The sequence below is a fragment of the Phoca vitulina genome, unplaced genomic scaffold, assembly GCF_004348235.1.
Source record: "Phoca vitulina isolate PV1807 unplaced genomic scaffold, GSC_HSeal_1.0 scaffold1, whole genome shotgun sequence".
NCBI lineage: Eukaryota > Metazoa > Chordata > Mammalia > Carnivora > Phocidae > Phoca > Phoca vitulina.
In genome coordinates, this window is record NW_022589704.1 from 64912095 (window position 1) to 64938687 (window position 26593).

Sequence of the window (26593 nt, forward strand, 5' to 3'; positions counted from 1 at the left end):
ATATCTACTGAGCTGTGCTGTTAGAATGAGGCAGGAGAAAGCTATGGTAAGCTCCCCAGGAGAGTCTTATGATTAGCAAGTCTGTGAAACCCTTGCTTAGGGGTAGGCAGCCTGGTAAGTTTCCAGGATTTCAGGAACTCATCATTAGTTGGTAAGAGTACTTAACCAATAAAAAATTTAATGGTCAGAATGTGCTGGCACAAGGATCACCCCCGAGTTAGAGTTTGATTCAGTATGATACTTCGAGGTGCAAGACTTCCCAGCAATCTGGGCTGAATAAACAGAACAAAATAGTTAAACTTCAGCACATATGATAAATTTGAACATCAGGGACACAATTAGCTCACACAGACCTTTGTAAAAATTAAGAAAGATCCCCCTTTCTCCTCTGGGGAAAACAGCTGTGCACTCAGATAAAGAATTTGGCAATTGGGACATGGTATCTTGGTGCAGGACAATCTGAACCATGAATGGTCATTTATTTATACAGACTACCAATACCAAGAGAGATCACACAGGGAAGATTAACTTATACTCCAATGACCATTCTAATATTTTAGGGCTATGGAACCTTTTTTTCTACTCAAATAGCATCTTATGATAAACATGAGAATTAAAAAGTTATGATAGGGATAGGGACCAGTACCTATTGGTCTTTGTAAACTTTATTGAAGTGTGATGTGGTTTTGTTTGTTTGTTTGTTTTTGATTGGGCTATAAAAACAAAACATGCCTTTTATTTCAGAAAAAGAACTAAACCAGCACAGAAAGGTATAAAATCTTATTTTCCCGCTCTCTTCTTTGAACAGTTTCTTGAGTAACGCTCCAGGCATTGTTGTATGCATACCGTTGTATACATATCATGTTGTATACATATCACGTCGTTCTGCAACTTGCCCTTTTAAGTAATATATCTTGGGTATATTTCCAATTGGCACATATAAATCTACCTCATTCTTGGGGCACCTGGGTGGCTTAGTCAGTTAAACATCCAACTCTTGATTTTGGCTTAAGTCATGATCTCAGGGCAGTGAGATGGAGCCCCATGTCAGGCTCTGAGCTCAATGGGGAGTCTGCTTGGGATTTTCTTTCTCCCTCTCCCTCTACCCCTCCCCCAACTCACATATGCACTCTCTCTCTCTCTCAAATAAATAAATAAATCTTTAAAAAATATTTTTTAAATCTACCTCATTCTTTTTAAATGGTGCATAGCATTCCGTTCTATAGATGTAATTAATGGGTCACTTCTTGATGCACATTTAGATTTTTCCAATTTCGCTTTGCAGCTAACAAGGCTGTAATGAATATCTTTGTTCTGGTATTTTTGTGAAATCTGTAAGTATTTCTGTTGGATAGATTTCTGAAATTGAGTTTTCTAGGTCAAAGATAGTCACATTTTCCATGTTTATATTAGACATTTGGGTTAGGTGTAGGTGCTTCTCCTTGAAGCAGGGGCCATCAAAGGACACTCTTTAATTTTTCATCTCCCAACATCTCTTCCAGGACAAACACTTCTACAACCAAAAGACCTCTAAGGCCAGGAGCCACAGTCATCTCACATGGTATAGAATAGTGCCAGCACTGTACTTTTTTAAAAGTTGTATAAATTAATAACCTACCAACTTGGATAGATATTGCAAACTGAAAACTTTTCTCACAACATCTTGAAATTTAGGATCAAAAACATAAAGCCAATAATACATTTTTTTTTGCAGTGAACCCAACGCAAAGCAGCATGCTTAACAATGCCATATTTCAGATGATAGGAGCCACATATCATCACATTATTATTCAAAGAAAATGCCTACTTGAGAATGAAAATGAGGAGTTATGGCAAATACTATTAGCCCAGATGATGCTATTCAATTCCTACATAGCCTATGAATGATAAATAAAGAATGTAATTTAAATTAATTATCTATGAACAATTATACTTAAAATAAGCTATCTCATTCAGCAATATAGTTTTTCTTTTAAAATATTGAAAAGTACTGCTACATTTATTTCTGAAATAGAAATTATCTCAGTCTTTCATTACAATAGTAAAACATGATTATTGTAACAAAATCAAGCCTATAAAATTTACACAGCAGAAAATGAGAAGCCCAAAGACAAATATTGCTAAAACTTGGTTTACATTTTTTCATAACTTTTTACTACATGTAACATTAGATCCAAACATTTACTTAACCTTTCAAACTTCCTAAGCTACTGTTTGTCAATCACTCTTCCAGAAGACCAGAAATATTGTTCTTCTAATAAAATCTGTAACGCCTTGAACTCATCATTTAACTTCCCTGAACATTGGAATCTCATTTACAAAATGCAGGGTTTGAAAAGACATGAATTTTCAAGGTCCATTCTAGTTTCAAAACATTATTTTTCTGAGAATAAAACCAATTCTGGCAGCATAAAACAATAAACTACCATAATTAACATGGTAAATCAAGTAAACCTTACATTAGTTTTCTAGGCTTTTAAGACAATATACAAAGGATTTTTCAGGAGAAGGGATGACTGCTATCTACACATTGATTTTGATATAGTAACTGTCTGGAGGAGAAAAAGATACAACATTATAGAAAGACCACCAGTTATTAGGAACACATGAAAAATGATTTTCTTTCTGCTTTGGAAGGCTGTATTTCATGAGAGAGCTTATGTCCCAGTCTCCAATACAACTCTAAAACAGAACCTCACCCCGGATTATCCTGCCAAATTGAGTGTCTTTGACATTGTCTGAATTACTATTTGGAAATAAATTATCATGTTTTAGGGTCTGTAATTTTCAGGTATGGATCTTGAGGCGTCTTCTAAATCAATTATTTGGAGATCAAGTTTTGTCTAGACCTAAGCTAATTTAGGCTTCAGAAGCCATGAAGTTTTTTGTTCTTAAACTTCATTCCATCCACTGCACTATACAGAACTATGAACTTCAACTGTATAGAAACTATGACTTCCTAAAGTGCTCTTACTAACTATTGAAATACCACACAACATTCCTATGCTAGACTAAGGCCAGTTATTATTACAGCATCTAAATTGTTCTCTGTGTCCATTATAATACTCTAATGATGAAGCAAGTTTGATTGATAAGTAGTCTTAATGTCATATTTTACAATTTTTACTAAAGCAGTAGGTTTCAAAGCATGGTCCCCAGACCAGCAGCATCAGCATCATGTGAGAATGTGTTAGAAATTCATATTTTTGAGTCCCCCCCCAAATTGAACTAGAACCTTTGTAGGTGGCAACCTAACAATCTGTGTTTGAACAAGCCCTCCAGGTAATTTTGATGCATGCTCAAGTTTGAGAACCACTGTTTGTCTTGTGCATGGGGCAACAATGTCCCCCAGTGGCCAAAAACCCACACACTATGTAAATACATGTATATATTTTAAATAATTACCAAAGAAAGTGTTCACTATTTTTAGTGGGCTTGAAATTCAGTCCCAAAATTCACGTGTGCAGAAAATTTCTATTTCTTCTTTTAAATCTAATAAAATCCAAAGCTTAGCATCAGTCCATTGGATTGCCAGGAAATGCATTCCACTTGGTATTAACATCCTCCTCTCCCAGGACTCAACCAGAATCCAAGAGGCTCATACGGTGTTCAGAAAATGGGAGAAGTTTCTTGACCCTCCGGTCCAAGACAGCTTCTGATGACATCCTTATTGTCCCAGCTAAAGTGGTCAGTATTATAGTCAGGTCAGTATTGCAGAATCAGCTCTACTGGGTACACCATGCCCCCATTTATCTCAAGTTTCATCTCCCTCTGGGTGCACTGCCACAGATAAGGGGGTGGATGCCTGAAATTACAGGACCCTATTGACTTTTGTCTCTGTCTCTGTTTCTGGAAAGTGTTCCTCCTTCTCTTGCCTGAGTAGCACTTCTCTGGCCCCTACTACCCACCAAGAAACCCAGATCCTTTATAAAAAGATTTTTACTTTACAAAAGATCCCAAAGTCTTCTAAAGTGCTGTAAAATCGAATTTCTTGAGGTGACAAAATTGTCCTCTCTGTGTGCTGTCCACTACACATGGGGCTCTTGAGTATCTGAAATGTGTCTAGAGCAACTGATGAATTTAATTTTTATTTTAACTGTGTAAATTTATTTTTTTTTTAATTTTTTTCTCTGACATTTAAAAACTTGATTTAAATACATTTCAAACATTTAGATGTGTGTAATGCAGAAAATGCAATTGTTCTCTCAATCCCTCTCCCCACCCCCTAAGAAATACCCTGTTAATGGGTTCCACTTTTCTGTATACACTGTTCAAATATGTATTATAATTCACTTACGGATTTTAGCGCATCCATTATTTTCTTTTTCTTTATATATATATATATCATCATTCATTTTATTTATTTTTATTTTTTTAATTATGTTCAGTTAGCCAACATATTGTGCATCATTAATTTTTGATGTAGTGTTCAATGTTAACTATGTAAACAGCCTCATGTGGCTAGTGGCTACTTTATTGGGCAACACATTTCTAAAGACTTTTGCTTCCACCCTGCTACAAAATACTAATGACCTAGTTGTCTACATAAATCAAAGAGAATGGAAAATCTGGAGAGCAATACAAAAGAGCATCTCAGAAAAGTTCTCTGGGGATGAGTATAGGAGTGTTCATTATATTGTTCAACTTTTCACATGTTTGAACATTCTCAAAGTAAAGGTCTGGGGAAAAATATACTGCCACAAATTAAAGCTAGTTATAAATGGATTTATGAGCAGGGATCCAGCAGTGCGAGCTCCAGCTGTTTTAATTCAGCTAATTCAGATAAGTGGTAGGGGCCGATGAGGAGGGCCATGTGAAGGAGAAGCTGGGAGTTGGATGCGAAAAGAGAAAACCTGGATGCTTTGAGGTGAGAAAAAAAAAAAAAAAATCTCCTCAGCTGTCAGAGGGAAGCTCTGCTTCCAGGCATCACTCTGAATGAGAAAGGTGCTCTTCCTAAGGGAGATGGACTCAGGTGCCTCCACTGTGGAGGGAATGCCATGTGCCTCTGGGTAAGGTGACACTCTAATGAGCTTCTGGCCTGATTTCTGGTAGATAAAGAAGTCAAAGTTGGAAGAATAAGAGGTATTTAGGATAAGAACATTGGAATGACAAGCTGGGAGAGGCAATTCAGTGGGGAGCAGAGGGATCATACAATGCCTGTCACACGGATGCTGAAGTGGATGCAGGGAAGAGAGACCGATGGGAAAGGCAGAGAAAGGAAAGTTGCTGAGAAAAATTATATCTGACATACTCAAAGACAATCGCATTAGAGCATAGCATCCTTCATGACCTCAAGTGTACTGGGCATGAAGCCACTGTTCCCTCACTTATTTTTGCAAACTCAACATTTTACATTAGCATGTATTGCCTCTAAGGAATGCTGGTGACTAGTTGGAAACTCTGCTATAAACAAAGTTATCAAGAGACACCTATAAAGCTAAGGCCTGATTTTTCTCAACCTTCGGATAAAAAGTAGAACAGACCTCTGGTTATCTTATACCCAGAAATAATAGTCTAGGAAGACGGCAGTGTGAACCTGATGTTGGGTAAGATTTTTCAGATGTGAACTTGAACCTAAGTGAGTAAATTCTAGGCTGAGGGGGGAGTTATCACTATTCTTCATTCTTATTTTATAATCAGATAAAGTTCTTGAAAGGAGTAGAAAGAATGACAAATGGCATCTCGTGAAGATGTTCTGTATATTGTGGTTGTAAACAATTAAATAATTCATTATTTCTATTTCAAAATACCAGACTCTTCTGAAAAGTATTTTTCTGTATCTTCTCTCTCCTACTTTTGCATAGATGAAATGTCAAGATATAATCAAGAAACCCAAGAAAAAATAACTTTCCTGGTAAGTCTCCATCATGGTATTTGAGGGGAAACAGTCACTACATCTGATAGGTGAGCAAGAAGCAAATTTTTCTGTTATCAGGAAGTTCTTAGCCAGATATCTGAGCTGTCTGGGTCATTTTGAAGAAAAACAAAGTATCAGTGGTTGAAGTCAATTGTAGGAATTGACTAGAAGGAGTCTCTGGACTGTAACAAGTGATGTTAATTTCACTTCATTCTTAATATACTAATCCCTAAAGTTGTGAAGAGACCACTCAATTTAGTCTCTTGTTTAACTGCCTTCCTAAAACAGCTATTAAAGCTGTCACTAATTGTAATTTATTCATTTCCTTTTGTGACTACCTATTCAATGTCTGTCTACCTTTACTAGACTTTAAAGTATAAGAGGGTGGGAACAAGAATTTTGTTCTCAGTCATAGGCACTCATTAAATGTTTGGCTGAATGAAATGAATAAATGATTAAACAATATATTGTTAGAAGTTAGATCACATCTTCAACTTCCTCCATAGTGTTATTAAGCAAAAGAAATGTGAAAGGCACGTGCCTGACCATTACTGTCTTCTCCCTAACTTAAATGAGTAAAATTGTAGAATTTTAAATGGATGAGTTGTTTTTTGAGGAACCTCCACACTGTTTTCCAAAGTGGCTGTACCAACTTGCATTCCCACCAACAGTGTAAGAGAGTTCCCCTTTCTCCAGTGTGGAGGTTCCTCAAAAAATTAAAAATAGAGCTACCCTATGACCCAGTAATTGCACTACTGGGTGTTTACCCCCAAAACACAGATGTAGTGAAAAGAAGGGCCATATGCACCCCAATGTTCATAGCAGCAATGTCCGCAATAGCCAAACTGTGGAAAGAGCCAAGATGCCCTTCAACAGATGAATGGATAAAGAAGATGTGGTCCATAAATACAATGGAATATTACTCAGCCATCAGAAAGGATGAATACCCAACTTTTGCATCAGCATGGATGGGACTGGAGGAGATTATGCTAAGTGAAATAGGTCAAGCAGAGAAAGTCAATTATCACATGATTTCACTTATTTGTGGAACATAAGGAATAGCATGGAGGACATTAGGAGAAGGAAGGAAAAAATGAAGAGGGAATGAAATCGGAGGGGGAGACGAACCATGAGAGACTGTGGACTCTGAGAAAGAAACTGAGGGTTTTAGAGGGGAGAGGGGTGGGGGGGTGGGTTAGCCTGGTGATGGGTATTAAGGAGGGCACATACTGCATGGAGCACTGGGTGTTATATGCAAACAATGAATCATGGAACACTACATCAAAAACTAATGATGTACTGTATGGTGACTAATATAACATTATAAAAAATATAAAAATAAAAATAAATAAATGGATGAGTTATGACAATCATATTTTTTATGTCAGCAGATACCATGCTTCATACATGATTCAAAAATATGGTACTTTTGTACTGTGTTATTTGGAAAAGAAAAGAGCACTAGACAGTATATGAAAGGTTGGATCCTAAACTCAGAGAAGTAAGGTGGCTGCCCCATAGTCAAACAGCTCATGAGTTAAGGAGCTTTCTTGTAACTGTGCTATGAAGTTTTCCTGTAAATGTGATATGAACATTTACACAGAGTTTTTCAATTTTTCAATGACCTTACTATAATCTCATTTAATCTATACATTGACAAAGCAAATATTATGATCCTATTTCCAATTACTCCAATTGTAAACATATCAACTAAAGCAGAGAAAGATTAACCACTTGACTAGAGTTGCAGAGTTATTAAGGGTCAGAGCCATAACTCTAATTCCTGACTTCATTAATCTCTAACTTTCCCATGATGTCACCTCTGAGACTGAACTGTGTGCTAGTTTATTTGGATTTCATACATTTTTAACCTCTTTATCTCCTGTTTCAACTTTAGAATAATAGCCTTAAGAAAAAAGAAAAACACTTCATCTTGTCCATTATTCATAACTGCTTTGGAGGCTAGATTGGAAATAGAAAACTGTGAGACCTTGGCTGAGTTATTTCATATTTTTGGACTTCATTCTACTCCTTTGTAAAATAAAGAGGTTGGACAATCGTTTCTAAAGTTCTTACCAGATTCCAAATTCCATATCTCTGTTTTATTTTTTCTTACTTTTACTTTTGTTTTCACCAGAACCACTTCTTTTTCCTAAATGTTTTCCTTTAACTTCTAGAATATATAATGAAATAATATAGATAAAAGTAGCTTAGTTTAAGAATGGGGGAAAAGAAAGCCAAACAGAGACACAATTGAAGGGCCCCAACAGTCCTCATAAGATTTACTAAATGCTTACAGAATCAATACTATATTCTATATTTGGAGAAGTTGGGAGTACAAATAATTATAGGTTAAAGTTATTCATTGCTTACCATGTACCTAATACTGCTGGGTCCATTAAATATTAACTCATTTAATCTTCTTAACAACTCTCTGAAGTATTAGTCTCAGTTTACAGCTGAAACACAGAGAGGTTAAGTAATTTTTCCAAATGAACAACTAGTGAATAATAGTATTAAGATATGATCCCAGATGATTTATCTCTAGGGACTAAGCTCTTACCCACTACACTACATGCATGGCCTTAAGGTGCTCACCATATAATAAACAAGATTAAATTAGCAAACAGCACACCAAGACCATAATACAAAGAATATACAAGTGCTGTAGGTCTTGCAGGGCACCGTATGTTTAATGGAAATTACTGGTTGTAGAATGCCTAGTATATGTCAGGAACTTTCCATGTATGTTAAGTGTTTCGTTTCTTTGGTAAATAAGGAAATTAAGGCTCAGGAAATTACTTCTTTCTAAGTCACAAAAGTAAACAGACAAGAGCTCTACCTTAGGTCTGGGAGACCATATTCTTGCTACTATCCCATGCAATCTCTCACGTCCATCCAGTTACGGTGATCCTAAAGCCTTCCTACAGAATAAGATTTGAGATGAACTCTGAATCAAGAGTAGATTTTCTCAGATGAAAAAAGAGCTCAGAGTAGGGAAAAGCATTCCCAGAAGAAAGAATGGTTGTCCCGTTTGCCTGGAATAAAGGCTCTGGGAAGGGTGAAGCAGGTTGGAAAAGACAATGAGGTGAAGGGTCTTAGATGCCATACTCAAATGTTGGTAGGCAAAAGTGAGCCAATAAAAATGTCCGAGCTGAGGAACACATTCCGTGGTTTTTCAGGGAAGACAGTTTTTCCTGGCCTGAGATCCAAAAGACACTTTTTACCTTATGCAGAGAACATCAAGTTGCCAGGAGTGTCAAAGCAAATTCCCAAAGTAGATTTAATCCAACAGACACTCATGGAGTGCTAGGCATGGTGTTTTGTGTTAAATAATTTAACCTTAGAACAAAATTCAATGAAGGAAATTCTATAAAGGGCTAAATTAATATGGTCCAAGCATGCAGCCTTCCAGTGGTCTTACAGTCGAAGTTTAGACTTTAAAGTTCTGGGGCTGGCTGGCTCAGTCGTTAAGTGTCTGCCTTCCACTCAGGTCATGATCCCAGGGTCCTGGGATTGAGCCCCGCATCAGGCTCCCTGCTCAGCAGGAAGCCTGCTTCTCCCTCTCCCACTCCCCCTGCTTGTGTTCCTGCTCTCGCTGTGTCTCTCTCTGTCAAATAAATAAATAAAATCTTAAAAAAAAAAAAAAGACTTTAAAGTTCTCAGAAAGGTAGCTGACCACCTGTTCCTTTAATCACAGCCTTAGATATTTTCTTTCAGATGAACTTTTCACTTGGAACCAAAACCAAAGAGTTCAAGATTATAAACTTTAATGAGCACGATGGCTTGTGGTATTTTCTGCTGCATACAAAGAGCAGATTATGCCACATGCTTTGAAAATCAGACCAGCACTTACAAGTTGTCCACAACTGTTTAGCTTGACTATGAATATGGAAAACAAAAAAGATAATCCTCATGAAAACAGTATGTGCCTTTTTGGGTGGAGCAGTCTTTAAAAGGAAACCAATGAAAAATATTACTAGGCTTGAAGTATGGGAAAGTAACCACTTTTTCCTTCTAGATTGTCATTACCTAACCTACTAGCATGGAAAAAAGCTGATGTTCATTGTCTCCTCAACAATTTTTTTTAAGATTGATTTATTTATTTGAGAGAGAGAGAGAGAGAGAGCAGGAGCTAGTACAGAGCTAGGCACTGGCCTGGATATCACCACCCTGAGATCATGACCTGAGCCCAAACCTGGGGTCAGAAGCTCAACCAGTGGAGCCACCTAGGTGCCCCTCCTGCTCAACAAATTTAAAATTTGATTATGGCAACTTCCAAATATATCAACTAAAGTAAGATAATTAACAATGGTATGGAAATTTGGAATCTACAAAGAACACTTAAACCTCAAATCTTTACCACTATTTTTAAAGTATCTTGAAGAAGAAATAGGAAATCTCTTACTTCATTATAATTCAATTTAATTCTCTGACCTGAAGAAATCTATGAGCAGCTGATAGAGTTGCCTAATGGGTGCAAACATAATAGTTTGCACAGGAATGAATTTTTTTTTTTAAGTTCTACACCCAACGTGGGTCTAGAACTCGGGACCGGGAGACCAAGTCACATGCTCTACGTCTGAGCCAGCCAGGCGCCCCATGCACAGGAAGTAATTTTATTGTCAACTTAAAATCCTGGAAAAAATGCCTCTATCATTATCTGAGAGAAAAAAGGACTAATTTAAAGCATATTCTAACAAACACGGGATTGCAGCAATGTCTGTAAAGAGCTCAAGAAGCTTATCACCCTTCTGTTAAGAACTGTGACTTTTCTGCGCCACCTTGCGGCGGTAATACAACTACTACACGTGAAAGTTAAAGGTTTTTCTCTGCGCCGGTCAGGCCTCCAAACAGCCGCATTGCGGAAACTGGCCTCTACACAAACGGGCAGAAAATGGTGTCTTTCTTTGTAGCCAGAGATGGGAAACACTGCTCTTTTTCCTACTTCCTGCCCTATTTCCTTAATTCCTTCATTCCAAATCCTCGGGCCCGCCCACCCGCTGTCCTCCTTGGGCCGTTCCCTCGTCTGAAACCCCTTCGCCTCCCGCACCATCAGGTCGCTCCCCCTTTCCCACCCGCAGCCCTTCCTCCGGGTCCTCGCAGCACCTCCTCCCTCACAGCACCTCCTCCCCCTCAACACCTCCTCTCCGCAAATCCCTGCGTTGAGAGCCCGCCCCCTGCCACCGGCAGCCAATGGCAGCGCGGGCCCGCCCCGCCCCTCCCGCCGCGTCCTGGAGCGCGAGCGGGGTTTGGGCCTGGGCTGCGGGGTCCCTGAGCTCCGGGCTTCTCGGCTGGGCTGCGCCAGGCGCTTGTCCTGGTGGCCTGCGACCCAGCCCCGTGGGAGCCATGGATTCGCAGGGGCTGAAGGTGAGCGGGCCGCGGGCCTAGACGCGAGCTGCCTTTGCCGGTAGCGTGGGGGCCGGGGAGCCTGGGGAGGGGCAGAATTAGCGAGGGCGTCATTACCCTGCTGTGCTTTTGCTGCCCCAGTCCGCCAGGTGCCCCAGCGTGGCGTGTGGGCCTATAGCTGCATCACTCGGGCCACCTCCGTGGGCCCTGCTTTGAAATCCTGAGGTCCAGGGCAGCCCGCGCGCCAAGCTGCTAAGGAATCGCCGTTCGGGTGCTTGTCCCACCCGGTTTGTGGTGTGTACTTGTACTTTGTATCCCGTCGGCTCAGAAAGCTTGGTCAACGAATACCAACGGCGCCTCCCGGTGCGATTTTTAACGACTTAATTAAGCAAAGTCATGTCAGTAAACCTGTTGGACAGAAAGGGGCACGGAAAGATTACATGAAAACAAAGACAGAGGCTTGAAAGTGGAAGAGTATTTGAGGGTGATGGTCCTCTCTGTCACTGATCATCTATTAAGCAAATATTTTATGACGGACCACTTAAGAAATGATCTAAAAACAGGGGCATGAGGCTTGAGAATTACAAGTTTTTTTGTAGGGTGATAGTCTCCATTTGTTCACTGATTAAGTCGTTCAGCACATGTTGATGGGGGGCTCACTCCGTGTCCACTAGAAGCTGGAGACCGTCCTTGCCTTCACAGATTTTACAGTCTAATGCTGGACAAAAACCTTAAATTAACCCAATAAATACTTGTTCGTAAATAAATATGTATTGAGTGCACGCTATATTGCTGGCACTATTCTAGGCCCTGAAGATAATCAGCCCTGCAATATTAAAACTAAAAAAAATTCTCCCAGTCTTGGAGCTTACACTGAGTAGGGTGAGAGACAGGAAGTACAATGTTAGATGGAGATAAGTGGATGAAGGACAATTTGGCAGTGATAGGGAGCGCTGGCAGCTTTTTTTGCCTGAGCTACATGATTTTCTGAAACCTTTCCCCATCTACTTAATTTTTTTCATCACTTTAATTTATCCTTTCCACTACCACCCAAATGAAATCTTTAATAAAAACACTTTCATGCTAAATACAGTTATGTGATTCCTCATCACTTAGACTAGAGGAGCAAATCCAAGGACTTAATATGAGGCCCTGCTAGACCCTACCTTTCTCTCCAACCTCCTCATTCTATAATCTGTGTTCTTAAGACTCTAAAACAGGGAATGGCAAACTTTTCCTATAAAGGGTCAAATAGTACATTATCTTGGGTTTTTCAGGCCAGAGTGTCTCCGTCATCTAATCTGTCATTGTAGCTTGAAAGCAGCCATAGACATACTTAAACAAATGAGCACAGCCCTGTTCCAATAAAACTTTATTTGTGGACACTAAAGTTTGAATTTCTTAAAATTTTCACATTATGAGTGTTTTTTTCTTCTTTTGCTTTTTTTTTCCTTTTCCCCCCTCAACCATTTGAAAATGTACAAACCATTCTTAGTTTGCTGCCCGTACAAAGAGATGTAGCAGGCCATAGTTTGCCAATCCCTGCTCTACAAAATAAAATGGCTTTCAGTCCTCTCCATCCCCACCCCATCCTTGTGTATCGTTGCTGATTTCTTATGTCTGTTGTTGCGGTTCCCGTGCCTGGCTAAGTCTTCTGTCTTCCTCAAGGATCTCGAAAGGGAAATAGGGAGAATGTGTATGTGTGGAGGGAGAGTGAGGAGTTCACGAGTCAAGAGGCAGTTCTGAAGTCCTCCTGGAGAATCTTTCCCTTAATTTTATTCTTCCATCCTCCCGTACTCCAACCTCATTCTTTGACATCCCTAAAGCACTTTCTAAGCTCTTTTCTTGCTTGCATTTACTGCATTGTATTTGTTAGTCTTTAGATTCTAGTCTCAGTTGGAGAATTTAAGCTTTTCTGGGTTAGGAACCATATTTTACTCATCTTCACATTCACAGCATCTAGCCCAGTGCCTGGCACTAATAGGCAGTAAATGTTTGTTGGACTGAACAAACCAAGGAGTGGTAAGGTATGGAGAGTAGGCCCTAGGCTAGAGAAACAGAAGAGCCTTACTGACTGGTTAGAATCGGGGGACTGGGCAAACTGGAAGGGAGGATGCCATGACTTGATTTCGGGCTTGGGTAGCAGGGGCAAATGGAAAGATGAATCTGGAGCTTAGATGAGAGGTCTTGATTGGATACTACGTTTTTTATTTCATCAACCTATGGGGTTCAGAGGAACTTGTTTTTTTTAGTAGCTTTACAGTATAATGTCATAATTAATCCTCACAATGATCTGTAAATAATTAATAGCCTTTTTACAAATGAGCAAACTAAGGTGCTGTAAGATGGACCAGAAATTTAAAAACAGTTCTTTTCACCTTTAAATCCATGTCCTTTTTATGATACCTTTCAGGAGAGTTGTAGGTGCTTAAATGCTGAACGGAAGTCCTCAGTTGTGGCAAACTAAGAGGTCATCTGCGATCTTAGGGAAGGGCACTGGAGCAAAACTGCACTTTACTGAAGTGTGCTGTGGGGGGCACAGGAACTAGAGAGCAGTAACCGCAAGGAGGGAAGCGGAGTAGAAGTTATAGAGAATGTTTGCCTACCTGCTCTAGAGAAGCATGTGGACTGTAGCCCTTCAGAAACAACAGACTGTAAAAAAAAAAAAAAAAAAAAAGAGCAGTTTAGACACTCATATTTCAGTCCTGTCAGTTGCTGCTTCATCCTTATTTCTCGCCCCTGCTGTACCAGCTTCAGAGTCAGTAGGTGAGTATGGGATGGCCCAGATTGGTTAATGGAGGTGAATCAGGTGTATCTCAGCGATAGTGAATCTGACTTCCCTCTTTGATTAGGTTAGCAACCAAGCCTTACACATGATCCTGAGAAAAAGGTGTAAAGCATAGACCCAATTAATCAGAACTTAGTATCTCCCGATATTAGTTTTCTGCCATGTAAATCTAAATAAAACAATTTCAGAAAGGGCTTAAAGATAGTAATTTCCATTAAGAAACAGTTTAGATCATTTGTTCTTACTGACAGTTATTTTTGTAGAGCTCAGAGAACAAGACAACATTTGACAATGAATTGCTGAATTCAGTTTGTTATTACTTTGTAATGCTATAACAACAAAATAGAAGCAAAATTTTTTTAAAAAGAATCCTATGGTCTGGCAATGGAAGCCTCTTATTATTCCTGTTTTTTGTCTGTTTTCGCATTTTCTAAAACCTTTAAGAAAATATGGGCAAAGGAGAGGAGAGAGGTGAAAGTAGCCTAACTTCAGTATTGTTAACAAACAATTTAGAAAAAGAAGACTGAAATTATTAGGAAACATTGAGTTTTTTCAAAAATTTTGTGTTCATTGTGTTTTGCATTCCTTAGTGTTAAGTGCTAGTCTTTAACAATATTTTCAGGAACTTGGAAGAAAAAAAAATCACATCTGAATTTTAGATTAATCAAGATTTTAGGTAAATATCTGTTTCTTACGGTATTTCAGAACAGCAAAATCTCTTTTAACATTTAGTCCTTATTTCCTTTTAGACTTTGATTAATTACTATTGTCAAGAGAAATATTTCCATCATGTGTTACTTACTGCCAGTGAAGGAGTTAAGAGGTATGGCAATGACCCAGTGTTCAGGTTTTATCATGCCTATGGTACATTAATGGAAGGTACGTGCTAATTATTAAACATGTTCCATACGTTTTTAAGTTCTTGTTTTGTAGTATGAACAGTTCTTCACATTATAATTTTGATTTTCAGGTAAAACTCAAGAAGCTCTTCGTGAATTTGAGGCTATTAAAAATAAACAAGATGTATCACTTTGTTCTCTAATTGCACTGATATATGCCCATAAAATGAGTCCTAATCCAGGTATAGTATTTAAGTATAAGGCTTAAGACAATTTTTTCTACTCAATTCATTTTGATTTTTCTCAATTACCATTGCACTTAGTCTAATAATACTATATTATAATTTTCTGTGAATACTATTTTATCAATTTGTCTTATCTTCCCTGACAAGGTTACAGATTTGTCAAGCACAAGAAATATGTGTCTTATATCCCTCTCATATTCCATATATCTTACGACAGAAGTTTCATTTATATATAGGGATCATTGGAATTAATATCAAGTTGAATGTATATTGGCAGTTATTAAGCAAAGGACAGCGCAGAAGAGGTGTATGCGGAAATTGCTCTGCAGCAGCCAGCTTTATAGCTTGTTATGTGCCAATCTATAGCTACATGCAATTTATCTCTTCCACTGTATCTTAAGCTTCTTCAAGGCCTGTTCACATCCCCACAGGGGGCTTGCTAGCTCTTGGAAGATATTCAGTAAATTTTTATCCAGTAGTCGGTTGGAAAGTATAAGTAAATTATAGAGAGAACTTTATGCATAAACCAGCAATTAAAATTGTGTGAACTGTCAATATATGGTGGATCTTAATGGTGGAAGCAGAATATCATAATTGTAGGTAATAAAGAGGAAATACTATTGTATTCTTTTATATACATTCACTAAGAGCTAATAGCATTGTAAATATAGATCATGTTTCAAATAATTAGACAACAATCAGATGTCACAGAATTTTTTTTTAATATTAGAAAATTTTTTTCCTCAGCAAAGTATCACATACCTCCTTCACCTCACATACACTTGCACAAATGAACAAAAAAGTTATTTAAAACATTAATATGTGTAACAAGTAAACAAATCTAATGACTAGATGCTTACTTTCTGCAAGGGACTATGTCAAATATAGTTAGAGAATACAAAAGAATTGTAAAAAGTGGTCTGTGACATCAAGTTTATAGTCTAGTGAAGAAAAGAAAATGTAAAACCCACAAAGGTTAAATGCTAATGTTACTATTAAATAAAATTATGAGAAAACAAATGAGTCCATGATTAACTGAAAATGATATGTACTGTTAATCCGTAGAAGACTGTGGAGGTTTTGTGGAAAATGGGGCCTTAATCTGGTCTTTGAAGGACAAGTAGGATTTGAATATAAAGCGTATTTGTCAGGCTAAATCAATGGGAAATAGGTCGAAGTGGTTCCGGATTAGGCTCTTGTATGGGTCTCTGATCCAGCAGGAGTGTATTAGGTAGAGCAGAGAATTTGCATAGAGAGATATAGCCAGTAAATCTAAAAAGCAAATTAGTACAAAATATTTTCCTCTTAGAATCACGTTTTCATTTAATTGGTTATTCTCAAGGGGTGTTGGTTCTGTTGGGAAATGTGATTTCCAGGACAGTAAAAAGATGGAGGCAGAAATACTGTGTAGAAACACCTGAGTACTGACTCTGCTTTCTGCCGTAGATGATTCTGAGTGGGCTTAAGCTCAGGAGAGACCCAGATGTCCATCAGTATTGCCTAGGAAGGCCCTTGATTGTTCACGTTCATTCTTCCTAAATGCTGACATAAGCCCTGATTATAAAAGGGCTGTCATGCTTTAAGAGCTTGAGCTGATATCTGGTAAGAGCCAGCTTTGTGCGGGTGGTGTCACCGCTGACAGACGCCCCACGGGGACTGGATGGACATCTAGCAGGAAAGTACAAATCCTGCCCCTGCCCTGATGAGTTCTCTTTCTGTATCATGACTATTTAATGAGAACTTACGAAGGTATTCAGGTGGGAGTGTTGGAGGGTCTTCTTGCCAGGCAATCTGTAGCCTTCCAAAAACAATTTTGTTTCGTGAACTCATAATGTAAGTTTACATTGGTATCATTAGAGATAAAAGGAAGAGATAATACCGTTTTCTGGTATTTCCAGAAAGGTAGTTGGTTAGAATCACAGCCTTCAACTTTGACATTTCTTATAACTTATTGCATAGCTGATCCATATTCTGATTCAATTCAGGATTTGGATCCAATTGACATTTGTGTCCTAAGTACATACCTAATAGATTTAATGGTTAGAGTTATTAGAGGTAGACCGTCTTTGTAAGGGAGCTGCCAAGCAGTCGGTATTAAAACATGTAAATAATAGTAATTATATTACCTTTCACTGGCCTATGACAATAGCCAGGAATGTTTACATATTTTAGAATTGGATTAGGGAGTTGGGTAATTTGAGTACTAGTTTTGGATTTGCCCCTAATAATTTTAGAATCATTGCTAATTTTTTCAAGTCTTATTATTTTAAAAAATTTGCATATTTAGCCTTTAGATCTTGAGAATGACATAAACTGTAGAACTATAGTGTACATTACAGTGGTCATTAACCACAGGTGGCTGCTGAGTACTTGAAATGTATCTAGTTTGAGAGACTAAATTTAAAATACACATTTAATTCTAATTAAATGTAAGTTTAAAAACTGATACTTGATTCAGTTATTAGAAAAGTTATGTTTGGAATAGTGAATATATGAATCTGCTATTTTTAGCTATAAATTTTATGGAATCTAAGTACAAATCAAGTATTTTTTTATTAAACTTTTTATTAGAGAGAGAGAGAGAGAGAGAGAGCATGAGAGGGGGAGGGGCAGAGGGAGAAGCAGACTCCCTGCTGAGCAGAGAGCCTGACACAGGGCTCGATCCTAGGACCCTGGGATCATAACCTGAGCTGAAGGCAGATGTTTAACAGACTAAGCCACCCAGGCGCCCCAAATCAAGTATTTTTGAAGAAAATTTAGCATCATAATTTAGATATACTTTGTATAAGATACATACGAGATTTTAAAAATTTAATAAAGTATCTCAATTTTCATGTCAATTTTGTGTTGGAATGATAACTTGGATATATTAGGTTAAATAAAATATATTATTGAAATCAATTTTACTTGTATCTTTTTGCTACTTTGATGTGGCTACTAGGAAATTTTAAATTACAAATGTGGCTTGTATTTTATTTCTATTAGACAGTGGTGCTATAGAGAGAAGAACTATATTCTGTGCTCTGTTAATTGACCCATTATGAACACTTGATCTAGAATTTAATTTTCATTTAATGCCTTTTTTCCCCTCCTAGATAGAGAAGCTATTCTGGAATCAGATGCCAGAGTGAAGGAGCAACGTAAAGGAGCTGGGCCGAAAGCTTTGTACCATGCAGGCTTATTTCTATGGCACATTGGCCGTCATGACAAGGCTAGAGAGTATATTGACAGAATGATCAAAATGTCAAATGGCAATAAAGAGGTAACTGGGTTTCTTATTTTGAAATAGATACACTAGTAAAAGAAGCTTATATTTTCAGTAGTATTCCTTATTATTCTACTCTATTCTCATTTTATAAATAGCTTTATTTTAATATTTTGTAAATATTGTAAATATTACAAAACTATTGTAAAAGATTGTAAAAGCTTTATTTTGTAAAATTGTGGTTGTCTAAGGTTGTTTGTTTTTATGCTGTTTATTAACTCTTTAAAAGATTCCTCCCTGGTCCCTTTCCTCCCTTCCTTCCTTATCTGTCCTTTCCTCTCACTTTCCTTATTGAACTCTAGATACAAGGCGCTGATATTTGCACTGTTAATGATACAAAGATCAGGAATACATAAACTTTACTTACATGGATGGATCAGTCTAGTAGTGTCATAGAGCACATACCCAGCTAATATTATGAGAACATTTATAAGTGGTATGAGAGACATGTGATTAAAATATAAAATAGTAATTAACAGTTATTGCTCACTTACTTTGTGCTAGGCATTATTCTAAGAATTTAAGGAGAGATTGCATCTATAAGTGTTAGGAGAATGAGGAAGAATTTCTTGAAGGAAGTAGCATTTGAGCTGAAACCTGAAAGATGGATACAGTTTCCAAATGCAAAGATGATGGAAAAGGGAAGCAGTACTCCCAAGGTGGGAAATAAGAAAAACAAGGAGATGTGTACACATATTTATATCTAATTTGATAGGCAATGGAGAGGTCATTGAGGTTTTTTTTTTTTTTTTTAAAGATTTTTATTTGTTTGTCAGAGAGAGAGAGAGAGAGTGAGCACATGCAGGGGGAATGGCAGGCAGAGGGAGAAGCAGGCTCCTCACTGAGCAGGCAGCCCGATGCGGGACTCAATCCCAGGACCCTGGGATTATGACCTGAGCCGAAGGCAGACGCTTAACCAACTGAGCCACCCAGGCCTCCCCGTTATTGAGGTTTTTAATCGTGGCAGTGGTATTATTAGAGTGCAAATTCACAAGACTGATTTAATGATGGTTTATAGGATGAACTGGTGTGGGGAGAAACTAGAGTGCAGCCCCAAAAATGGTAGTACATGCTTTCTGACAGAAGGTTTTGTGAGCCTAGACTAAAATATTGTACCATGGGTATGAGTTTGAGAATTATTAAATACCCACAAGAGCTGTCAACTGATAATAAGTGGCAGGGGCAAGATTTTGAGGTGTCAGATATCAAGGATGTCTCTCTGAGGTCTTAAGCCTGGACAGTTCAGAGACCATGGTTCAGGTTAACATGAACAGAGAATGTTGGGATGAGAAGGTAATCTTGGAGGGGGTAGTATATTTGGTTCCAGACATGCTGTGTTTCCATCTCTGGTAGAACAGTGTGATGGAGATAGTAGATGAGCTTTTGGAAAAAGAAAAGTTTAGACGAGGTATTGGACTAGAAAAAAGGCTGGGCATCATCCACACAGAGACAATAGTTGAAATGATTCAAATACAGACATTGATCTAGTGAGTAGAAATAGCATTGTTTTAGGGGCACCTGGGTGGCTCAGTGGGTTAAATCTCTGCCTTCGGCTCAGTTCATGATCCTGGGGTCCTGGGATCTAGCCCTGCATCCAGCTCCCTGCTCAGTGAGGGGCCTGCTGTCCCTCTCCCTCTCTCTTTGCCCCCACCCCTGCTCCTGCACACATGCGCATGCTTGCCCTCTCAAGTAAATAAAATCTTTAAAAAAGAGAGAAATAGCATTGTTTTAGTATTCATATCTTTCTTTTCAAGTGAAATGCAGGGAGGTAAATATAATCTTAAAGATTTATAAGCTTATGAGTTAACCTAGAAATTTTTTGATAGAAGAACAGATTTCACAATTTTTTTGGACACTGAAAAGTACAGTAAATGTATCCATCTTCTTTCTAATCCTATAAACCTTATAACCTGGTGACTCACTAGCATTTCTGAAAGTAAACATCCATGACTTCTTCAGTCTTTGATTTCTGAGGCCATTTGTCCTTTCATTTGAAACTCACTGGACGAGTCACAAGGATTAAGATAGTTGCCAGATTATCTTAATTTTTAATATGTATCAAGCAAGACACTTTTGTTTTTCCATCTTAGTTCACTTGGTCTGTTTGCCCAAAAAAAGAGGTAATGGATTCTTGTTTGTGTATTGAATTACATGTTTAACAATTACTATTAATAATTTACTAGTGCTCACTTCAGTGGCACAAATTACTAAAGTAATTTACAACCAAAGTCCCAGGTAAGAATATTGGTTATTTAGGATTAATGGAATGTTTGATAAGTTTCTTAATATTAATACTGAATATGTTGTAACCTTAAGGGCTGAAATACATAACAGTTCCTAAGACTTAGGCTGGAAAGGGTTTGAAAACAGTTTTACTGAACACTCTTTTATTATTCATAACATTTTTGACAGATTTTTTGTTACTAATCACAAAAAAGGATGTTAGGTTTACCTCTTTCATCAACATTTATTTCTTTCATTTCCAATAAAATGAAAGTATGATTAGAATTTTTCGTTCTACAGGGACAGGTTTTGAGAGCATGGCTTGATATCACAAGAGGAAAAGAACCTTATACTAAAAAAGCACTGAGATATTTTGAGGAGGGATTACAAGACGGAAATGATATTTTTGCTCTGCTGGGTAAGGTGAGTTGGAGTGAGGGTAAATAAATCATGTTTTAAAATTTATTCATAATATATTTGAAACCCAACAAAATGAGTAGCTCAAAAAAGATAATAATTGTCATGTTACTTTTATCAGCTCTCAGTTATGGGAGGGACTTGGATTTTATTTGTACAGGACAGTGAACAACAAACTAGAGAGATGTATTCCTTACCAAATTCCTAAATCTTGATTGGTTTTAATTGTTGGTGGTGGTGGTTCCTATATTATTTACTCACTAAACATTTATAGTCTAATATGTGCAAGGCATCACTCCAGATACTAGGGATACCCTGAAGCAAAATAAAACTTCTTGCTTTTTGGAGCTTATACTCTGTTGTTGGAGACAGACAATAAAATAAATAAGTAAACCTCAAAAACTAATGATGTAATGTATGGTGATTAACATAACATAATAAAAAAATAAATAAATAAGTAAATTATGTAGTGTATTAGAAGGTGATAAGTGCAATGGAAAAATAAATAAATCAGGTAAAGGGGGAGATGTAGAGCTGGGTTATGAATTTGTAGGTTTAAATGATGTGGTCAGAGAAAGTGACATTTGAGCAAAGACATATATAGGAGGTGAGAGTTGAAGCTCTGTGGGCTCCTGCAGGAAAGCATTACAAATAGAGGGGATAACAAGTTGAAATACCTTAAGGCATGTTCAGGGTATTGCTGGGAGACCAGGACATGAAAGTGGAATGAGCAAAGCAGAGGTTAGAAGTGGAGGCTAGAGGAAAAGAAGGTGGGTGTGGGGGCAGGTGGGCATGGGGGGAATGAGGAGAGGCAGGGCTGATTGTATAAAGCCTTTGGCTTTTAATTTGAACCAGATAGGCAGCCGATGAAAAGAGAAACAGTATGACCTGACTTATATTGTGAGGGATGAGCAATTAATTGACAGAGTCATTAGAAATCATTGGTAGGTAGAAATGTATAATTCGGGCCTTCAGTTCCATTGATGCCTTTAAAACGCCTTAAAATTTTTCAGATTTTTGATTTGGCAACAAGAAATTAAATGTATATGTTAGGAAAACACCTTGTTAGATAAGCAGTAATTGGGGGGATAAAAAGGAAGAGGAGAGGATTATTAGTGTCTTGGCTGTTGTTAATATCCCCTCATCGCTCTTGTCAATTTCTGTGGCTAGTGAGCTTGTTCAGATCCGCACCTATGGTACACTAGCATTCCGGGTGATTGGAGTCAAGTTTTACCTAAAGGCACTGCTAGAGGAATTGAGTATTTATCAAGTTTTTAAAAAGTTTTTTTTGATCATTTCTCCTCCTCCCTATTTCTTAAAGAAAAGCTAGTTGATAATCTCTTAAGGTGGGGCAATTTCAGGTGTTAATATATTTTAGGAGGGACTTACGTTTTTCCTCCAATACTTAAGATTGGTTTAAATTCTTTTTCTGCTACAACCCATCCCAATTATGTATTTATTTTTCAATTAATTCAATAGAGGATGTTTGCATTAGCCTAATTCCAACTTGGAATGATGTGAACCAAATACACAGCAAATTTAGTTTCATTTAATATGTATGTGGCATCATATGGGAGATGACAGTCTAAGGAAGTAATAGATGTGGTCTTTTAACATGATTTTCTTTTTTTACATTACCAGCTATTTAGGCAGATTCTAAAGATATATGTAATTTGAAAAAATGCTCTGCATTAATCTTTCTCAGCTATTTAGAAATTTTAATAGTAATTTATTTTGACATAATGGCATCTTTGGATGGTTCTCAGACTTTAATTATATGGGAATATAATTATATGGGAATATACATGAAAATATAATCTCAAACCAATTTTAGGATTATATTGCATCTTTTGAGACTGGATGCTCATTTTGAACTGAGATATTCCAGGACTAAATTTATTCCTAAAGGAGATCTCGAAGAAAATTTTTAAAAATCTGATATGTGATAAGTATGCCTCATATCTTTTCTTAAAGCAGTAACTCTATAGCTTTATTTTTTCTGACTATGAAAGTAATACATAGACATTGTAAAAAATATTCACAATTCAGTAATATCTGAATTAAGAATAAATATCACCATTAAAGATAACTAGTTAAACTATTGCATTATAAATGACATCTCTTCATGTCAGTAAATATAGATCTACAAATCCATATAACCACCTAAAATTTGATTAAATAGATAGGCTATAATTTAATCCTGTATGGACATTTTGGATTATTTTTATTTTTTCCATTATATCTATTAGAAATCTGCCATAACTATAATCTATATTTTTTTGTGGTCTTATTCAGTTATTTCCTTAAAATACTTTCTAGAATTGAAAATGTTGAGCTAGAAGGAGTTGCTTGAACTTTATTTTGCTTATTTTTTAAAGTCTTATCTTCTTTAGCCTGAAAGTAATTTTTTTAAAAAAACATACAAAATCTCTTCATTTTAGATGCTATTTGCAAATAGCCTAGAAATATTTTATTCTAAAAGATAATTTTTCTGTTCTAGTTATTTAAATTAGGGTTTTATAACAAAGTCAATTACATAAAATATTTTTATTGTTCTGTAATGTTTTAAAATTTTTGTTTTGTTAAAAACTTATTTTGTATTTCTCATTATAAAAATAACTGTTCCCTACAGAAAAGTCAGAAAACAAAAATATAGAATGTGTTAAACACTAGCATTGTACCTCTTCCAGGATAACTGTTGTGAGAACCTTGGTATATATGATCACAGTTTTGATATCACATTTTTTCTCCCATTAGGCGCAATGCCTTGAGATGCGCCAGAATTACTCCGGTGCTCTGGAGACTGTGAACCAGATAATAGTGAACTTTCCAAGTTTCCTTCCTGCTTTTGTAAAGAAAATGAAACTACAACTTGCCTTACAGGATTGGGACCAGACTGTTGAAACAGCACAGAGGTTAAGTAAAAAAATATAATACAAGTACCTTTGGATCTGGTTATAATTTCCAGGAAAAAAAAAACAACTATATATTTTTATCATATTTTAAGTTTGATTTTTTCATATTTTAAGTTTGATTTTTTCAAACAATATAGAATTGAAGAACTTAACATTGCATGATTTTTAAAAACTCAATTTATTGATTTATGTAAATATCTGAATAGCTGTTCTAAGACACTCTTTTATGGAAAATGACCCTGCCCTTGTGAAGCTTATATTCAAATGAGAGGAACCACATAAAAAGCAGAACAAATAAGAGGTTATGTAGTATTTTAGAGAGTTTGCTATGGAGAACAAGATAAAGCTGAGAAGGAAATAGGGAGTGGGGGGAAGGGTTCCATTTGATGGGATGACCAGAGAAGGCCTCAGTGAGCAGATGGCGTTTGAACTAAGGGAGCAAGCCATGCAGATATCTGGAAGAAGACTTTGCAGAAAGAAGGAAAAACAAGTGCGAAAACCTTGAGGCAAAAGTTTGTGTCATATTTTTAAGGAGTAGGAGGGGATAAAATGACTGGACAGTGAAGTCAGAGCAGAACGGTGGAGCTGGGGAGCCAGGATGTGAAAGGTCTTAGGGAGCCAGGATATGAAAGGTCTTGGTCATCTTAAGGATTTGGATTTTTCTTCTGAAGTGTGAAGTCATTGGAGGGTTTCTTTTCTCCCTCCGCCCCTTCTCATTTTCCTTTTTTCTCCCTCCACCTGCCTCCCACTTCTCCCACCCCCCTTTTTTTTTTTTTTTGGTGTGTAAGTTAAAGAAACCAGTCTTTTATCCTGTAGGTTTTCCGTATGAATTTTATTGACTACATGCCATGTACCGCATAACTTGTTGCTATCCTATGAATTTCCTATAAATTGGTACTGGATATAGAGGCTTGGTTAGATTCATGTTCAGTTTTTTTTTTTTTTTGCAATTATTTAGTAAGTGGTGATGTGTTCTTTCATCAAAGGGACATAATCTGTGCTTGTCTTTTTGTGCTATTAGCAGAATTTTCTTTTTTTAAGAGAGGTAGTTGGGGGGAGGGGCAGAGGGAGAGAGAGAATCCTAAGCAGCCTCCACACCCAGTGCGGGGCTCGATCTCCCAGCCCCAAGACCATGACCTGAGCCAAAATCAAGAGTTGGACACTTAACTGACTGAGCCACCCAGGTGGCTCAGAAATTTATGCTCAGTATGTGGGTGCTGTAGGATTAATATGGTTATATCATTCTTTCTTCATTTCTTAGCTGGAATACTATTTAAAAAAAAAAAAACCTTCTAATCTACTGGTGGTTATCTGGTGCTATAGTTCATATAAGAAAAATTGGATAATGCTTGAGTCTTTTATATCTGGGTTTCAAAACCCAAAAAAAGTTTAAAAATTCCCTGGCATCCTGCAGTAGTGACTGATTAGTAGTTTGGATTTGTTTATATGACATAGATTAAACTTACATGTTTCTAACCATTTTGGTTATTATAATTGCTCAAATTGTCTCATCTTTGGCTCTTAGTAGCCTCTTCAAGTTAGTTTTTAAGTTCTTTTCATATGATCCTAGTAGTCTTTGATAGTTTCCTTGCTATTTGGTATATAGCAAGATATACTAGGGTCATTTTGTATATTTACTGCCCCAAACAGGTATTAGCCATTGTGGAATGCAGTCTAATTCCTTTTAGTGGGAAATGATATTTGGAGGCCACAATTTGGACATTAGTAACTCTTTGATATTTATATTTTTCTAGATTTCTAGGCACTGTGTGAGTGAGGGGGTGAGGGGATAATCAATATATAAAAAATATATTTTGGGGGATGTGTGTAAAAAATAGACTTGTTATATAGTTTATAAACTTGATTTTTCTTTTTTTTTAAAGATTTATTTTAGAGAGAAAGAGAGTACCTGTTGTGGTGGGGAGGGGCAGAGGGAGAGGGAGAGAGAAACTCAAGCAGACTCAGTACTGAGCGTGGAGCCCAATGCAGGGCTTGATCTCACAACCCTGAGATCACTAGCTGAGCTGAAACCAAGAGTTAGACACTTAACCAGCTGCGCCACCCAGGTGCCCCTAAACTTGATTTTTCTTTAACTTAGTATTTTGTGGATGTTCTTTTATATCCATTCACACAGATATACATAATTCTTTTCTAACAATGAAAACATCTATAAAATAAACATACAAATAGTTTATCTTTTCTCATTGGTAGACATTTAGGCCTATACACACACACCCCTTTATACACAAATAGGTGTGTTTCTGGAGGATGTTTCCCAAATGAGGGATTACTGAGTTAAAGGGAATCATATTTGTTAGGATAGGCTAAGCTCCTATTAAAAAAAAAAAAAAGATCTAAACACATAATAGAATTTTTCTTGTGATATGTAACCATTTTGAGTGGGTGTAAGTCTTGATCAAGCAGCCTTCCTCCACACCATCATTAAGGGACCTAGTCCCTTTCCGTCTTGCAACTCTGCCTTGTCCTAAACCTCATGACATTGCTATCCAGCTGGTACAAAGGGAAAGAGGGTGGAGTCATTCCACTTTTCTTAAAAGCCCAGGCCCAGAAGTGGCATACAGTGCTTTGTCTCCCATGGGCCACATCTAATTGCAAAGGTGGCAGGAAAATGCAGGCTAGCTGTGTGCCCAAGCAAATAAAGAGAGAATGGATTTGAGGGGACAGATTGCAGTCT

General features: G+C 37.2%; 1 protein-coding gene across 7 annotated transcripts in view; it reads left to right on the forward strand.

The window, feature by feature from the left end:
- Positions 1-11083: 11083 nt before the first annotated feature.
- Positions 11084-26593, forward strand: part of TTC21B (tetratricopeptide repeat domain 21B) — an 89948-nt gene continuing 74438 nt past the window's right edge. For all 7 annotated transcript variants that reach the window (XR_004300116.1, XR_004300118.1, XR_004300117.1 and 4 more), the window contains exons 1-6: positions 11084-11227; positions 14744-14873; positions 14965-15075; positions 18174-18340; positions 20867-20989; positions 23741-23898. Coding sequence is in view for 3 of the 7 variants with exons in the window: in XM_032409070.1 (XP_032264961.1) it covers positions 11207-11227; positions 14744-14873; positions 14965-15075; positions 18174-18340; positions 20867-20989; positions 23741-23898 (710 nt within the window). In the remaining 4 variants the exon portion in view is untranslated. The remainder of the gene's footprint in view (positions 11228-14743; positions 14874-14964; positions 15076-18173; positions 18341-20866; positions 20990-23740; positions 23899-26593) is intronic.